Here is a 19411-nt window from a genome sequence, read left to right on the forward strand (position 1 = left end):
TTGGTTGGTAAAGTTTTTATTTCTCGGTCATCTTATTACAGGCCTCAAACAAATGACACCATAAAGTGACTGAAGCATTTTCTGAACGCTAGATGCATAATGTAATAAGCCATTCGCCACATAAAACGCTACCTGCTTCTGAACATTACAATAGGTCACACATTATAATGAATGCAGTTAATGTAGATAAATATTGCTACTTCACGTTACTCACTGGACATCTAGTCTATGTCTGAGCGCGGGTAACAGTCGGCTTTACTGAATGTGAGCCCATTTCAATTGCAGGATCTGTTGTCAACAAAGAGATGAAGACACTTTTTGCAAGCCACCCTAAAAACATAGCACTCGATTCATCCCTTTTATTACACATCAAATGGCACCATAAGAAGTACGAGTCAAGCATTTTATCTAAACTTTAACAACACACAGAGCGCACGTTCCGCTGCTTGCGCCATCTGTCTCACTTTGTGTTCTAGCCACAAGTTAAAAACATTAGCAGGAGTTTCGGTCTCGAGGGGAGACACTGATCTGGTTCAGCTCTTCCAACCTGCAATAGGCAGGGACGTGTTACCGCTGCATTAATGCTGTAGAAACACAGCAGGAGATTTTTTTTTTTGTTGCTTTTATTCAATGCAAACGTAGCATCGGGGTTATTCATCAAACAGTGGAGGGCCATCATCATCATCATCCTGGAACATAGAAATCTTCTTTGCGTGATTCTGGACATGATCTTCATTTGCTTTCTCCAGAGATTCAATCTAGCGAGACAAAAATAAGTTTTTTTAGGAGACCCTTTAGATTTCAGTAAGGCCTCATATGCACACGGCCATGCCCGTAATCACGGCCCACATTTGCGGGCACGGCCGGCCGCCAACGCCCACATTTTCGTGCCGTACTCCCATACTTTGTATGGGACCACAGCCCGTAAAACCTGAAAAGTACGACATGCTCCACATTTCTGGGCAGTGTTCTACAGCACGGACACCTATCCGTAGCACTACAGAAAGGGGTCCATGGCCAATAGAATTGGGCAGGTCCCTAATTGCGGACCGCGTCGCGGTCCGCAATTACGGAGTTTTTTTATGGTCATGTGCATGGGGCCTAAGCACCCGAAATTTTTCTAACACCCAATAGAAAACATTGGGTTGCACAATTTATGCAGCTTCGACATCAGGTTGCATCTTCAACGGAAGCACGACTTTTCCCATTCACTATATAGCGCTGTATATAGGATGGCTTCACGTTAACTTACCTCTGCCATGAAGTCCACTTGATTGTCAGATGGAATGTCTAGTCCAGACACCATATTAAAAAGTTCTCGTTCATTGGGCGTCTCTGAAACACCAAGTTTCTGGAAGAACTATTTAGAAGAAAAACAAAAACCATGGTAAATACTTCTACAACCCAGAGTCTTGCAGGTGTAGGAGGCATCTTCAATTTTCATGATCAAATGTTACCTACACAGTTCCTCATTGACTTCACTATAGTTATCATCTACACAGCAGATACATAACTATGAAATCAACCTGCATTATACTGCACTGACAAATGGCGCTATTGTAGCAGATCACGTCTTACATGACTCAGGTTCATCAGGTCAAATAACAATCCTCCTTCAGGGTCAGTTCACACGTTGCGTAAATACTGCGATTTTTCCGCAACGTGATTATCTGCAGCAAAGTGGATGAGATAAAACTGGCACACGCTGCGTAAATGCTGAGCGGAAAAAACGCTCAGAAATTGACATGTGTTATGGAATTTCAGTCCACAGCATGTCAATTGTATTTACGTAAACGCTGCTTATTTGTTGCGGGATTTCCCCCATTGAATTCAATGGGGCGGTAGATCCTGCATCAAAGAGCAGTTCTTGCATTTTTTGTGGCGGGTTTGCAGCGATCCCGCCGCAAAACGCAACTCAGAAAAAGAAAAAAAAAAAAACACTTACCCAGAAGTCTGTGTTCCTCCCTCCAGCATGACCTCCTGGGATGAAATGTCATCCCATGTGACCACTGTAGCCAATAACTTTTTCGCCCGGAGTTCCCTGCGCACGCACAGGGCGGATACTCTGCGTACTTTTACGCAGCGTATACGCCCAGTGTGAACATGGCCTTAGGGCGTGTTCACACAGTGCGGTTTTGCTGCACGGCCGAACACTGAAAAAACGCATGCCGTGTGAATACAACCTTAGGGGTTGATTGTCATTAATAAAATTCAACCTGGAGAGAACTTATAGCAATGTACTCCCATCCTAGATGCAGCAGAGTATTTCAGTGACTGCACCTCGATATTGCTCTAGTGGTACTGCTTCTATATGCAACTGCAACATGTAATCCGACCGTGTGAAGATTTACAGACTGCCATAGATTCTCCATTTTCCACATCAAGCTTCCTTGTACATAATCATTTAGAAAATTGTTCACATCTCGACTCTTAGGCAAATGGTTCTGGAGTCAACGCCACATAGTGATCCCTTAACACGTTAATGTTATGCTGAATCTGAAGTTACAGCGCATTTCCTATCCAACTTGAGATCTTTTCAATTTCAGCCCTCACATACCTGGGAAACATTTCTACAGTCTCTGTATAGAAACTCCAGCCCATGGGGGTGAGTCGGCTCCACAGACTGGCTCACATCAATAAGCCACACCTGCAAAAAGAAAAAAAGACTTCTATTAATGTCACGGTTCAGGACTTTCTTACTATGATTTAGTACAAATACATGAATGTTTATTTGTAGATCAAAATGTATTTCCTGAATATATACACACACGAGAGAGAGAGAGAGAGAGAGAGAGAGAGAGAGAGAGAGAGAGAGAGAAAGAGAGAGAGAGAGAAAGAGAGAATTGTACTGTACTGAAGGTATATTAATGACCATCACATTTCATATAAGCGTAACATGCACTACAAAGAGAGGTTGAATCGATTTATTCACCACTAGAGCTGCTTACAATTCTATTTTTACACATCATGAAATCAAGTTTATAACGCAGGCGGAAGAGGCGCTGTGGTGGACGGAGTACAAGCCGCTAGTCTCCACATACACCCACCTCACTACTCTTTCAGCAATAGGAGTAATGGCTTTTTTTCCAATGCATCCCTCCAATCCCTGCTAGTTTTTGGAATAAGTAATATACATAAGTAGTCAAATGTAAAATACTGAGTATATTAATTTATTGAACACATTTGACATGAGAATTACATGCACAGTAATTCTAAATATAATCACATACTAGATAAAAATGGCTATTTGGTTTATATGGTTTTACTTTGTATTGTTAGAAAAAAAAAAATCGTTAATAAATTAAATAATCATCCAAAAGCTTAAAAAAAATAAAATACATTGAGTATTTATGTTAGGCCAGATCACGCAGCTCTACTAAAACCACGTTATAGAACCTGATCGGTGTAAACAGACAAATATCTAGATTGATGTGACATTACCTTCCCATCATGCCATAACATGTTATATTCACTCAGATCGGCATGTACAAGGTTGCACTTCTCGTAGAGTTGCTTCATCATCTTCAAAAAATAAAAGAAAAAAAAGTGATAAATAGATAGATATCGAGCTTTCAGAAATATACAAAGAAAGTATCAACATTTTATGAAAGCCAGAAATATTTCCACTAATCCAGCCTAAGGCAAAGGGAAAATAAAGCAAAGCTTTCGTACTCCGAGGTCCGTTACTGACGTCTTGAACATAAAAATTCACATACTGCACATCCTTTACACCGCTTAACCGGAAAAATCTGCAAGTAAATGCACACGTATCAACATGTGGATTAAAAGGTGGCCATACACATCCGTCCGACCGTTATTTCTCCCGGCTCCCCCATAAACATACAAAATCATCTCGGCCGAGCATGCATGTTTATTTCGATAGGGAAAGGCGAAATAACCGCTGCTAGACACCCCTGACGGCAGCTCATCTCCCGTGGATAGAAGGGATAGTGAAGGTTGAAATCCAATATGACTTCTTCTTCGACATCTGCCATCACAGGAGAGTCAGGTGGTCCTCATACAAATTAGATTGACGGTCAAACATGCTAAATCCTAAGTGCCCCCATACTGGGTATGGGCACATTTACTTGCTAAATTTGCAGCAGATCCCACTAACTTCAACACAATGGCATATATATATATATATACACACACACACACACACACACACACACACACACACACACACATTTATTGAGGTGAAAATGGTTCCACCCCTTTAAGTATAGCAAAAGTTTGTAATGACAGATGAAAATTGACTACTTACAGCGAGAACCTGGTAATAGGCTGTTTTGGAGTCCTCCAAGCTAAGTTTTGCTTCTTTTAGCATGGGAGCAGGTATCTGATCCTTTCCAATAAAGGACATGACCAGAACATGCTTCTTTAACATGACAACTTCTGGACAAGGAATTCCAGCCTTCCGCAATCTGTGTAAAAAAATAAATAAAAAAAATAATTCACTTCAGTACATATCATGAATAATAAGTACCTGTAAGTGGTATAGCCTGAAGCCACTACTAAATAAACGCATTCGTTATTTTTCTAAGCAGGGATCTGCCCTAAAGGTCCTTCACCGGAGCGATGGAAGAGTCAACAGACATCGCCTCCAGCCGTGCCAGGAAGTTTATCCGAATCTCCAGCGGCTGGAGGCGATGTCTTCCATGGCCCCGATGAAGAACCTTTGGGAAAAAGTCCCGTCAGTGAAACAAGCTGGGCATGAATGAAGAGAAGTGTATGACGCTGATTTGGTCAGTCATACATTTCTCTTTACAATGCCCACTTGGTAAAAAGTGATCGCTGATCGGCGCTCGTTTACAGGGGTGTGGTCACAGGCAGCAGGGGTGTGGTCACAGGCAGCGGGGGTGTGGTCACAGGCAGCGGGGGTGTGGTCACAGGCAGCGGGGGTGTGGTCACAGGCAGCGGGGGTGTGGTCACAGGCAGCGGGGGTGTGGTCAGAGGCGGCAGGACAACCAGTTAGGGGGAGTTACAGACTCTACAGCAAAATTGTAGGAAATCTTTAATGATAACTAATTTAGAAAGTGGTTTACTTTAGCATTTAGGAAGCAAACGAAAAAAAATAAAAAAAAATAGATTTCAATGCAAAGATTTCCATAAACTTTAACTTCTTCCCTGCCAACACTAAAGCAACTGACCTGTTTATAGCGTTTTTTTCGGGCATACACGATAATCGCCTATTCTTAGAATAAGTCTTTATATGGGTCATCCTTGAGGGTCTAATCCCCAGGACCCTTACCAATTAGCAAAATGGAGGGGTTGAGGCGCTCTTAAGAACGTCATGGCCTCTTCAACAATTATCCCAGCACAGCTGCTCGTCCATATGTGCGGCGTGCCGGGTACTGCAGCTTACAGCCATTGACTTGGCCCCTTTATTTTGTTGATCTGTGTAGTTTCAGGGGTCGGACCCCATCGATCACGCTCATTTATTGCCTATGCTAAATATAGGCCATTAGTGTGTTTTAGTGAAACACCCTTTAACTCCTATTTCCGTAAGTTACCAGGTTGCAGTTCCATAAATTGGCTTACCTCTTCAAGTTATGCTTTTCCTTTTCTGCCCACATGCGAATAACTTTACGTGGATTGAGCTTGCTGAAGCGATCCTTGAACCTATAGTCGTCCTTGATATATTTATCCCTATTCTTAAACTCATTTAAGGTGGTCTTGAATACCTTGATGGCACATTCAGAAGGCACTTCTTGACCTTCGATACTGAATAGAGAAACAGATATAAACAAATCATAAAAGATGAGAAAAACCTTCGTTTAGGATCATGGACATAGTCACACAAAACACTGATCTAGTCTTTTATCGACCCACAAAAAATAGAGTTCATTATCAGACGCTTCGACCATTTCCACCCTTACTAGAACACCAAGAGAAGTAGAAATCTGCTTTTGAAATCAATAAATAAAAACCCAAGACAAGTATACATAGGCTCGTCAGTGCACACCCAGTCACGTCACAACTAAAAGCGGACCCACAGATCGCGTATCCAAATATTTGTGTCCTTTCTAAGATCACAAAACCTATGAAGGCATATGGACAGGGTGGTCTTCTTGAAACCCCCTTAAAGACTTAAGTATTGTTACCCATGTATACTTATATATACTAGCCCTTCTCAATGAATTAAAATATCAAAAAGTTAATTTATTTCAGTAAATATTAAATTCAAAAAGTGACACTCATATATTATATAGATTCATTACACACAGAGTGATCTATTTCCAGCATTTTTTTCTTTTAATGTTGATGATTATGGTAACCGTTAATGAAAACCCAAAATTTAGTGTCTCAGAAAATTAGAATATTATATAAGCCCAATTTCAAAAATGATTTTTAATTCTGAAATGTCGTCCTACTGAAAAGTATGTACAGTATATGCCCTCAATACTTGGTCAGGGCTCCTTTTGCATGAATTACTGCATCAATACGGCGTGGCATGGGGGCGATCAGCCTGTGGCACTGCTGAGGTGGTATGGAAGCCCAGGTTGCTTTATTTCAGTAGTTCAATTAAAAAAGTGAAACTCGTGTGTGTATATTTATTTCGTAAGTCTATTTAGAATAAGGACAACATACCTTCCTCCATTTGCATGAAAAACAACCGACTCTTTTCCAGTGCTCACACAGCCATTTACAGTATCCAGAACCCCAGCATTGACCATCTTATATAACAGGAGTCTGGTCTTTGGGTCCACTACTTTCTCCTGCGGCACGAAACATAAAAGAATGCAGTAAAGCAGCAATAAAACAGTAGGCCCCAGTGACAGGGAGAAGACAGGCCAACTTACAGTAGTGGAGACTTCCTTCTTATCGTGCAGTCTGGCGCTCCTGCGCTGCTCAGAAATGGAGTGCTGCTTCAAAACATTAAACACCTGGTTGGACAGTTTTAAGTCCATTCCAATTCCATCTCCAACCTGAAACTCTGGTGCAAACTAGAAGAGACAGAGTTTTAAGTTAAGTCTCAAAGCGGAAACTAGAATTGTAATATTCAAACAAGACGCCATTATCCGGAGAAAGTGTTTACCTGCGCCAAGTAATTTCCTGCAGGTATAATAATCAAATCTAAAACACATTTATTTACCCTTTCCTTAATATGACTGGAGTGAAACATTAACCTGGTGGTTTTATACAGAAATAAAAACACTATACAAATAATATAAAAAAAAAATTATTATTAATATTATGGGAAAGAGGGGCACACTCTGTAAGGGTATTTTCCATTTATGCCAGTTTTTTTTTTTTTTTTTCTTAAGTCTAAGGCTACATTCACACAAGCGTGACTGATTTATACACGTAAAAAATGTGCGTAAATCTGTCCATGTGCATTGCGTTTTGAATGAGTGTGCTTTGCGTGTGGCATGTGTTTTTCACGAACTCGCAAACACTCGTGTGCGGTCCGTGGCTTTCACGCACCCATTTACTTTAATGATAGGTGTGTGAAAAACCACACCAATATAGGACATGGTGAGTTTCACGCAACGGACATTCGCTGCGTGAAAACTCACGCATGTGTGAATAGCCCCATTGGAATCAATGGGGCCACGTGACGTGCATCGTGTCAACGCACAGAACTCGGACAAGATTCACACTCACGTGAATGAGCCCCAAGTCCTTATATGACCTCTTCCTATTCTAAACACTTCTGTAACAGACAGGGCAGGACGCCAACAAAAGCTCTTCTCTCCATTTATGAGCTGCGTGCCCTGGTCCCACACATCATGTACTTCAGTCTCCCTTATGGTGGGAAGAATCTCCAGACATGGCTTCCCATATTTACGAGCCCTGCCCAGAGCAGAACAAACATGGGTCATCTACAAACTCAGTGGTGAGTTTTCAGAAGACCAGAAAATTCACTAGATTTAAAAAAAATCTTTTATCAGTCTTGAAAAACTTTTTTTGTTCCAATCAATCACTAAAAATATAATATCTATGAATATGACTACACAAATACTTACATTTTCCATCCGGGCAGTGTTCTTCCGGCCACAAACCACTTCATCGTGTTTTGTTGTGATGTCCTTCCCTTTTCCTGTGAATCCTTTCTTTGGGGTTGTGGTCGGCTTATCTAGAGACAAAAATTGGCCCAGTCAAATATTTGTCTAAGGCCTCATGCACACGAACGTATTTTTGTCCTCCTGTAAATACTGGTATAAATACGGGTCCTTGGTCACACGTATTGCACCAGTATTTACGGGCACGTTTTCACTGCAAAATTACACTGCAGTAATCGGCAGCCCTTCTCTATCAGTGCTGGAGAGAGAGAAGGGACAGCCCTTTCCGCAATAAAATAAATTCATACTTACCCGGCCGTTGTCTTGGTGACACGTCTTTTTCGACATCCAGCCCAACCTCCCTGGATGACGCGGCAGTCCATGAAACCGCTGCAGCCTGTGATTGGCTGCAGCGGTCACATGGGCTGAAACGTCATCCCGGGAGGCCGGACTGGAGGAAGAAGCAGGGAGTTATGGGTAAGTATGAACGTCTTTTTTTTTTAAAGGTTAATCTATATTGTGATCGGTAGCCACTGTCCAGGGTGCTGAAACAGTTACTGCCGATCGCTTAACTCTTTCAGCACCCTGGACAGTGACTATTTACTGACGTCGCCTAGTAACGCTCTCGTAATTACGGGAGCCCCATAGACTTCTATGGGCCTGCCCGTGCCTTAATTACGGCCTGAAATAGGACATGTTCTATATTTTTCAACGGCACGGGCATCTTCCCGTAAGCATACGGGGAGGTACCCGTGGCCAATAGAAGTCCATGGGCCCGTAAAAACGTGCCGTAATTACGGGCGTTTTTACGTTCGTGTGCATGGGGCCTAATTTAAAGAGTTTCTTCAGTTTTCATGTATTCTAACAACCCTCTCAGAGCCACAGCATAAAGCTGACCTAACACACAAGAGATGGTGGTCGAATGTTTGTCCAGCAGACAGCTATTTTACCGACTCCACTGCAAACATGCAAGCTTGGCAGAGCGTGAATGTTTATATCAATAGGGGGAGGGGAATAAGCTGACGCCAGACACCTCAGGTAGCTGCCTATCTTCCACACAAAGGATTTCAACATGCCCAATCCCTTTTTCCCTGACACCTACCGTCAGGGGCCCCCATACACAAGAGAAGACATCCCAAACTCTGTGCAAAAGCTGTATTTTTATAGATCTTGCCTTGCACGGTGGATACATTTGATCACAAAAGCTGTTATAATTCAAGGAGGGCCATGTAGACCGCAGTATAATATATTGCATCCTACCAGCTTTATAGGGGTCATGACGGGTGTCCTGCCAATCCACTTCATCTTCTGAACTCTCACTGTCTTCACAGGGGTGCACCTTCCGATAGTTTTCAAAAGATATTGAAACTAGGACAAACATGGGAGAGTACCGTCATTATAATAGCTGTCTGTGCCATTTATCAGTCTCTTCTTGTAAAACCGGTTGCGTCTCTTTACCTTTACTGTCACCATTAAACTTCTTCTCCTCTCTACTCAGTTGAGCATCGTATTCCTTGTCAAACTGACTCTGCAGCATCTGAGCCAATACTTCATCACTGCACGTATCAACGTTCTCCGCAGATAGGAAGTGTCCGTCATCAGAACTACAGTGGGACAAAGTTCAGGCAGACGTTAGAGTTTATCAAGGTTTTCAATAAAACCAAAAGTAACCCAGCAGAACACAGCATATAGCGACTGAATGAGATAGTCTCAGCCCCAAACTAGCTCCCAAAGTCATAATTTCTACATTTCTTTGACTGTCTTCAAGGTTTCCTGACCCATCTATCCTTTTAAAGTCCTACACCCTCCCTAAGACAAATGATATAAGACGTAGTATTGTATCGCTTGTAGACCACTCATGAATGTGTGACTTACACGACTTCCAGTGGGAATAAATGGCTCTCCTCTTCCAGTTGAAGTTCTCTGGCGAGCTCCTCACTCATGACGTCTGTCAGTGAGCACTGGTTCACAGGTTTTGGAGGTAAACCCCATGGGCTCTAGAAGGGGAAATGACAGTTTATACACATATTGAGGAGCAGCAGCTCATTTTAGCTTCATTAGCTCTACACACATCTCCAATCAATGAACTGGTTCCTCTTTAACAGAAGGTTTACAATTCATTACTCAAGTGACAAAATACTGCTAACGTCTACATAACATTTTGCCTTGCAATACTTAACTCCTTGGCGACATCCGACGTACTATTATGGAGATGTCGCCAAGGGGGAAGGAAGGAGCGCGCTCACAAGCTGATCGCACTCCATACTCAGCGGGTGACGGCTGTGTTATACGGCCCACACCTCACTCCAACGGGTGGAATCAAAGATCACTTTGATTCCACCCATTTAATGCCTTAAATGCCATGGTCAATCGCAACCACGGCATTTAAAAATTGTTAGAATCAGGGGGCGCCCCCTCAAACACGCTATCGCGCCTCCCCGCAACGTGATTGGCCGGTGGCAATGGTTGTCATGGAAGCCTGGGGGCCTAATGAAGGCCCCCAGGTCTGCCATCTTTGTACTCCTTTGAAGCCCTGCCTCGCTTTTATCCAAATCCATTAGTCAGCTGCACTGAAGGATCAAATGGCAACGGCTCCTCTGTAGTTCTGGAGGACCAGTCCCGTATTACACAGACAACCCATTGATATTAATGGCCACTGGGTAATGCGGAGTTTCCTCTGTGGTGGCGCTGCAGTGTGAGAGTGTGTGTGTTTTTTATTTTTATGTAGGTGCTTGCGGATACTAAAAACACATTAACGTAGAATGATGGACATAAAAAAACCTTTAATAAGGGGATTCAATGAAAAGTGGTTATGAGCTAAATGAATCATTAACAATAGACAAGTCCAAAGTCGCCAGTGACAAGTTTGCGATCACGCAATAAGTACACAAAGCAGCAATGACTCATAATCCTATAATGACAGAGATAGAAATTAAAGGGTTTTTTCCAGGACATGGAAAAACGTAAAAGAAAATATATTAAAAAAAACAATGTAGTTACCTAAATATCCCACTTGATGCTGTCTAAACGTCATCTCTGTTGTAAACACTGGTTGTGGTAGGATGTCATGTCCATACAGTCACATGACCATATCATCCTGGGGTCGGTATGCACGTGTGTACATTGTACGGATGATTAAGTCACATGACGGTAGGGTTGGCTGATATTAAAAAGGTTATGATAATTATATTGCCTTTGATGTCGTGATAATGACACATATTACATTATCTATATCTTATAGGGAAAGTTTACATTGAAAACAAGACTAGTATATAGACACTGCTGCACCGGTTCTATACTATATAGTACATGACAGAAGTCTTCATACAGCAGGATGGGGGGTACTCAGTAGTCACAGGGTATGGGCAGGTAACACAAGACCTATCTTCAGGAAAGGAGGACACTAAAGGGTGCCAGCAGAAAGAGGGGAGAGGTATCCACCGAACCACCGATTGGGGAAGAAGTAGACTTACTGCATCAAGACGATTTCGGATGGTGAGGGGTCAAAATACAACAATATGGAAACATAAGGATGTTCCAATATTGTAGTATTACTAACATACCATTAAACTACCCAACCTTACACGACAGTATGTAACGCTGTGCCCAGCATTTACACCGGATGTGGTGATTGGACACAAGCGAGTCGGGGCACAATCACAATGGGGGTGTATGGGCAAGTATTTTTTTTTTTACGATGTTTTATTGGTTTGTTTAAAAAAAAATCCCAGTCCCAGAACATGCGAAAGTCACGCCTGCCTAAGTTATCAGCAGTCATTAAATAGGGAGGAGACCTGTGTATGACACAGCATTTACCAGGGATTAGTCATAGTTCATACAAACTAAACTGGGAAAGTGGAACAATTAGGACACCAAGATTACAGGGGTTGTCCAGTCATAAGACATCGATTGCCTATCCTCAGTATAGGCCACCAAGATCTGATCGGTTGGGGTCCGATTACCGGCACCTCCACAGATCAGTTGTTTTTAAAGGGGCCTCAGCGCTCGTACGTGTGCTACCTCCCATTTTTCCCCTTCCTCCTTCTGTGCGCTGTGAATTGCCGACATTTGTAGCAGTGGTTCACAGCATTACAGCCCTCTCCCATTCACTTCAATGCGAGAAGGATGGAATCCTGTGAAGCGCCGCCACAAGTGTGTCAGTGATTCACAGTAAGTTCAGATAAGGAATAAAGGGGGAGCAGCGCTCGTACGAGTGCCGAGGCTCCTTTAAAAACAACTGATCGGCGGGGGTGCTGGTAATCAAACCCCCACTGATCAGATATTGATGGCCTATCCTGAATATAGGCCATCAATTTCTTATGAACAACCCCTTTAATTAAAAATAATTTAAGCCTACAACAACCAGGACAATTATCAGGCTCGGAGTGCCACAGGATTGGGTCACGTCACTTGGTCTAAAATTGGAATCACCGAATATTCCCAGCAGAAAAAAAAAGCGCATTTAGAAAACGCACGCATATTACCAATGCGGTTTACAAAGTGTCTCAGCTGTAATCTTGTTTTAAATTTACTAGTCGTAGGCTTACAGCTAAAACACCTACATTTGCTGATACATCATTCACAGGTCACTATCTAGGCAATTCAACAGTGCTGTCACTTGTTGTGTCTTGTTCCTTCCTACTCCTGTGTAGTTGCTGGCACGCAGCAGTTTCGACTCTGCTGTGTCGTGTCTGCTCACACAGGATATTTGTGCATGCAATCTATGCAGTTATATGCATGTACATGGAACCCATTGCAGCAAGATTGATGTAGGGGTTTCCCCATCGCTGGGCTTTATCTACAGCCCGTTGGAGGAACCTTAATAATTTTTTGCTTGCAATTGACTGTTTTCTCACCAACACTGAGAGGTCAGTCGTCTATATAAATCAATATACTACTACAGAATTGGAGCAATTTAATTTAGACATAATTTGTCATATTGTGCCAATCTAGGGGACTTTGGCGCAACGTAAATTACATCCAACATTGTTTTTAATAACAATTTAATAATAAAGTATTTTTTATTTTTTATATCTATGAAACACACTACTTTTCCCACTCCCCCTGTTCCATTCAATCATACACTAAAACACCGTGTAACCCGCATGGGTAATTAAAAAAACGAGTGCGTTTTCCTGACGCGTTTTTTTTCTCCCCACCAGTTCAAAAACATAACATATGAACCAAGCCTAAGCAGCAAGGCTTTCTAGACTCTTGTGAGGAGTATCGGAATGGTCAATTTCTTGCCGTCCTTCTTTTGGATCACACACATGCGGATTTTGCCGCAGAATCCCAGCAAAATTCATGGCAGATTTCTTTCACTGCGTCTGGACATAGCCTAAAGGCCTTTTTACACCGGCCGGTTCAGCGGGCGCCGATCAACGAGACATAGCTGATCAGCGCTCGTTTGCTCCTGTCACATGGAGCTATGGATGGGGAAGAGCGCTCGTTACTCCGATCACTCATCCCCATACATTATTATCACGTCGGCAGCGCGCATCCGTTTACACAGGTAGATGTGCTGCCGACAACAATACTATTTAACTTAAACGATACGACCAGCAGATGATCGAGCGTTTGTTTGTTCATCTGCTGATCGTCCCCCTGTTTACACAGGGCAATTATTGGCAACGAGCGCGCTATAAACACTTGTCTGCCCGATAATCGTCCGATGTAAAACCCCATTAAGAGTACATTCACACAGACCGGATAGCTCTAGGCTAATCCACTGCAAATCTTAAAGCTAATCCGCAGCTGAAACACTTGTAATTCAATGGAGCTTTACAACGTGGAACCTGTATTACTGGCGGATTCCATCAGGATTTGGGTGCGGAATCTACGTCTGAATCCCGTAAGGCTATGTTCACACAGAGTATTTTGGGGGAGGAATATCTGCCTCAAAATTCCGTTTGGAACTTTGAGGCAGATATTCCTCTCCCTGCACGCCGATTTTCACGGCGATTATCGCGCCGTTTTTCGCCCGCGGCCATTGAGCGCCGCGGGCATAAAACAGCGAGAAATACGCTTTCTCCTGCCTCCCATTGAAGTCAATGGGAGGTCAGAGGCGGAAGCGTCCGAAGATAGGGCATGTCGCCGACGCCTCCAATTGAAATCAATGGGAGGCGTTCTCGGGCCGTTTTTGCCGAGTTTTGCGACGCGGTTTCCACGTCAAAAAACTCGGCAAAATACCCCGTGTGAACATAGCCTAAGAATCCACAAGACGGTGACCACCACACACCGCTGCTACATGTGTCTTTATATGGTCACAGCTCTCCAGGGCTAATCAGATGTGACAGGACACAGCACCGGTTACACTGGCTGCGGACACGACTTACCGGCCGCGCTTCGTGTGTTATGATCCCCACTTGGTCCATCTTCTCATTCAGACTTGGGCTGGTTCTGGCAGTAGAAGGCTGTATAGCTAGATTATAGTCTACTATTGAGCAGTACAATGTACGCTGTATAGGATGTGTCCGGACTTGTCAGCGAGCAGCGGCCTGTTGTATATCAGGAGCTCTGTGAGTAATACTACGACTAGAACACGGAGCGCTCTTTACGGTGACGGAATATAAGCTATAGACCCGGGACTCTGCAGATATGACTATGAACAGCACGACCGTCAGCTCTTCAGCTTCACTGGGTACAGCCTCACCTCTCCTACCGGTATCTTACCAACTAGCGCGGTGAATGCTGGGAACGATAAACCTAAACCCGCCCCTCAACCGAAACACGTGACTGTCAAATCCGTGTGACGTAGACGTTCTCTCATCGCTCAAGAATGTCAACTTTAGCCGCTAGAGGGAAATACAGTGGATACTAAACCTATTCATAGTGTCCCCTATGACAGTCTGTCGTTTTCATACACAAATAGCAGAGAAGTTATGTAGCAGTCAGTTAAATGTATATGTATTTTATACGTATTGTACATAGAGGCACCATGCAAATAATAGGGTGTTTAGACATGTTTTGAAAGGACATATTCTATGAGTACTAATGTGGGGCTTCAGTAAAATGGCTGAAGTGCAGACATTTTATTCATAAGCGTCTTCTCTACCGTCCGCATCTCAGCTTGATATCGTTCAGGGATGATCGCTCTATATAGTCATAGGTAGGGCCGGATATAGGAGCTTGTCATCCACAGTAGAGCACGGTCGTTATTATAGACACTGGTGATAGGGTGTACTATGGTGACGTAGGCTTGTTTGTGCACGATAAAGCAGCTCTTATTACAGTGACGTCACTTAGTTCCTGATAAGCCGGTTTGTTGTTGACACACTGTTTACATAGACTACAATGTATGATCACCATTCATCCTGTAAACTTGTTAGGACATGTCTATTATGTCCGATGATCGCATACAACATGAGAACAAGGTTGTTGTTTTTTTGTTGTTTTTTTTTATTTTTTTAGGCTTTCTTAACAATAACCAGGTAAAGAATAAATAAAAAAAGATACATAACAATGCTCTATACTCACAAATGGCTTCTGCATTAATACATGTACAAAACCCATGGTGGATAATACATGGTCAATGGACATGAGTGAACAATGTCATTTAACCCCTCAAAAGGGGCTTTACCATAATCAATATTTATCATCTATCCACAGGAGAGGTGATAAATATCTGACCGGTGGGGATTCGACCACTGGGACCCCCACCGATCAAGAGAACGGGCTTACCGTGCCGTTCCTGGGAGCCCCATAGGAATGGAGCAGTAGTGTGCATGCTCGGCCACCCCTCCATTTATTTCTATGGGGCTGCCGAAGACATTGCTCGGCAGCCCTATAGAAATGAATGGAGCGGTGGTCGAGCTTACGCACAACGATACCACTTATGTGTATATTATTCGTTTTGGGACTTATATTTAAAGTGTAGCTAAACGTTCGACAAACTTCTGACATGTCATAGTGACAAGTCAGAAGTTTGGATTGGTGGGGGTCCGAGCACTGAGACCCCAACCAATCGCTAGAACGAAGCAGCTGAAACACTTGTGTTAGCGCTCAGCTGCTTCGTTTCTGTTCCCACCAATCCAAACTTCTGACATGTCACTATGACATGTCAGAAGTTTGTTGAACGTTTAGCTACAGAGGCTTTGTCACCACATTATAAGTGCCCTATCTTCTACATAAGGAGATCGGCGCTATAATGTAGGTTACAGTAATGCTTTTTATTTAGAAAAACAATCTATTTTTACCACTTTATGAGCGATTTTTAGATTTATGCTAATTAGTTTCTTAATGCCCAAGTGGGCGTGTTTTTACTTTAGACCAAGTGGGCGTTGTACAGAGGAGTGGTGACAGAGTCTCTTTAATAAAGTTTATTTATTGTAAAAAATTAGCATTTGTGTTTATTTATTTACATATATTTTTTAAAGGTGTTGTCAAAACACATGTATCCCCTATTGACAGGATAGGGGATACATGTGTGATCTCTGGGGGTCCGACCGCTTGTTCCCTCAGCGATAAGGAAATCGGGGGACCGAAAGTCCCCCGAAGTGCTCGATGAGAAGCATGGGACATCCGGGGTCTGTGTTCTTGGATATGGTGGGGTCCCAGAGGTCAGACTTCCACTTACTTTAGAGGTGGGCATATAATATGTGCAATATTTGCCGCTGCACAGGAGCCATGCAGGCAAGGAGGCCACTGCTACCTCAGAAAACAATAAAGCCAAGATCACACATACAGTTTTTATGTACTGTAGTTTTTGGCTCAATTTTTTGGGGCAAAGTCAGAAGTGGATCCAAAAGGAAGTTAAAAGCTATGTACACCTCTGAAATCATTTGTATATACCAGTTCTTCTCAATGAATTAGAATCATCAAAAAGTTAATTTATTTTAGTAATTCAATTCAAAAAGTGAAAGTCATATATTATATAGATTCATTACACACAGTGATCTATTTCCAGCATTGTTTTCTTTTAATGTTGATGATTATGGCTAAGTTAAAGAGGCTCTGTCACCAGATTTTGCAACCCCTATCTGCTATTGCAGCAGATCGGCGCTGCAATGTAGATTACAGTAACGTTTTTATTTTTAAAACGAGCATTTTTGGCCAAGTTATGACCATTTTCGTATTTATGCAAATGAGGCTTTCTAAAGTACAACTGGGCGTGTTGAAAAGTAAAAGTACAACTGGGCGTGTATTATGTGCGTACATAGGGGCGTTTTTACTTCTTTTACTAGCTGGGCGTTCTGACGAATCAGCATCATCCACTTCTCTTCGTTACCACCCAGCTTCTGGCAGTGCACAGACACAGTGTGTTCTCGAGATATCACGCTGTGACGTCACTCACTTCCTGCCCCAGGTCCTGCATCGTGTGAGACGAGCGAGGACACATCGACACCAGAGGCTACAGTTGATTCTGCAGCAGCATCAGCGTTTGCAGGTAAGTCGATGTAGCTACTTACCTGCAAACGCTGATGCTGCTGCAGAATCAAATGTAGCCTCTGGTGCCGATGTGGCCGACACGATGCAGGACCTGGGGCAGGAAGTGAGTGACGTCATAGCGTGATCTCTCGAGAACACGCTGTGTGTCTGTGCACTGCCAGAAGCTGGGTGTTAACGAAGAGAAGTGGATGATGCTGATTCGTCAGCATCATACACTTCTATTCACAACGCCCAGCTAGTAAAAGAAGTAAAAACGCCCTGATGTACACACACAATACACGCCCACTTGTACATAACTTTAAACACGCCCAGTTGTACTTTAGAAAGCCTCATTTGCATAAATATAAAAATGGTCATAACTTGGCCAAAAATGCTCGTTTAAAAAAAAAAAAAAAACGTTACTCTTATCTACATTGCAGCGCCGATCTGCTGCAATAGGAGATAGGGGTTGCAAAATCTGGTGACAGAGCCTCTTTAATGAAAACCCAAAATTTAGTCTCAGAAAATTAGAATATTATATAAGCCGAAAATTCAAAAATGATTTTTAATTCCTCCAGACTCTAGGACCTTTACTTTCATCTGAAAACAGGACTTTCGACCACTGAGCAACAGTTCTGGTCCACTGTGTTATATCAAGTCCAGAGTCAGCGCAGCGTCTACCAAGAAATTTTAGAGCACTTAAGGCCTCATGCACACGACCGTAGCCATGTGCACGGCGTTGATTTTCGGATCGGCCGGCCACAGAGTGTCAGCCGCGAGCCGCCCGCAAATCGTGGGCTGTGCACATAGCCGCGGCCATTATTTTCAATGAGCCCGGACTTGCCCGTTCTTTCTGCGGTCCGGGCTCAGGTGCCATGTACGGACCGTGGAAACCGGTTGTGTGCATAGCCCCATAGGATTGAATGGGGCCGCAATTCTTTAGTGGATTTTCGGGGGAATTGCGGCCGCATAAGCACATTCGTGTGCATGGGGCCTTATGATTCCCTCTGCTGACAAGCTTTATGGAGATGCTGATTTCATTTTCCAGCAGGACTTGGCACCTGCCCACACTGCCAAAAGTACCAATACCTGGTGTAATAACCACAGTATCACTGTGCTGGATTGGCCAGCAAACTCGCCTGACCTAAACCCCATAGAGAATCTATAGGGTATTGTCAATAGGAGGATGAGGGACACCAGACCCAACAATGCAGCTGAAGGCCGCTATCAATGGAAACTGGGCTTCCATAACACCTCAGCAGTGCCACAGGCTGATCGCCCCAATGCCACGCCGCATTGATAACACCCAGCAGTGCCACAGGCTGATCGCCCCCATGCCACGCCGCATTGATAACACCTCAGCAGTGCCACAGGCTGATCGCCCCCATGCCATGCCACATTGATAACACCTCAGCAGTGCCACAGGCTGATCGCCCCCATGCCATGCCGCATTGATAACACCTCAGCAGTGCCACAGGCTGATCGCCTCCATGCCACGCCGCATTGATGCAGTAATTCATCCAAAAGGAGCCACGACCAAGTATTGAGGGCATATAACGTACAGACTTTTCAGTAGGACGACATTTCAGTATTAAAAATCATTTTTGGAATTGGGCTTATATAATATTTGCATTTTCTGAGACAATACATTTTGGGTTTTCATTAACTGTTCGCCAGAATCATCAACATTAAAATAAAAAAATGCTGGAAATAGATCACTCTGTGTGTAATGAATCTATATAATATATGACTTTCACATTTTTAATTGAATTACTGAAATAAATTAGCTTTTTGATAATATTCTAATTTATTGAGAAGAACTAGTATATATAAATTATTAGTGCAACTTTCAAAATACTTTTTATTAAAAAATATTTTTACTTTTTGATATACATCTGCTTTGTATCCTGTATACAGCGCAGCTGTATGTCAGGTCAGCGGCACTGACAGGATCAGTGTCAGCAGGTTCTGCGTGTCTCTGACACGCAGGATTGAGCTGCTATCGATCACATCTAAGTTCATAGTTGTGACCAGAA

General features: G+C 43.0%; 1 protein-coding gene across 1 annotated transcript; it reads right to left on the reverse strand.

Annotated features, from left to right (window-relative positions):
* Positions 1 to 14736, reverse strand: RIOK3 (RIO kinase 3). The gene is made up of 13 exons (XM_075826344.1): positions 14345 to 14736; positions 9885 to 10006; positions 9468 to 9613; positions 9270 to 9377; positions 7974 to 8083; positions 6807 to 6950; positions 6595 to 6722; positions 5545 to 5727; positions 4268 to 4427; positions 3442 to 3522; positions 2558 to 2647; positions 1253 to 1360; positions 1 to 758 (listed from the first exon to the last, which is right to left on the reverse strand). The coding sequence occupies exons 1-13, from the start codon at positions 14381 to 14383 to the stop codon at positions 651 to 653; spliced, it is 1527 nt and encodes a 508-aa protein (XP_075682459.1). The 5' UTR covers positions 14384 to 14736; the 3' UTR covers positions 1 to 650.
* Between the last annotated feature and the right edge of the window lie 4675 nt (positions 14737 to 19411).

The sequence above is a fragment of the Rhinoderma darwinii genome, chromosome 5 (genome assembly GCF_050947455.1).
Source record: "Rhinoderma darwinii isolate aRhiDar2 chromosome 5, aRhiDar2.hap1, whole genome shotgun sequence".
In the NCBI taxonomy this organism is placed as follows: Eukaryota; Metazoa; Chordata; class Amphibia; order Anura; family Rhinodermatidae; genus Rhinoderma; species Rhinoderma darwinii.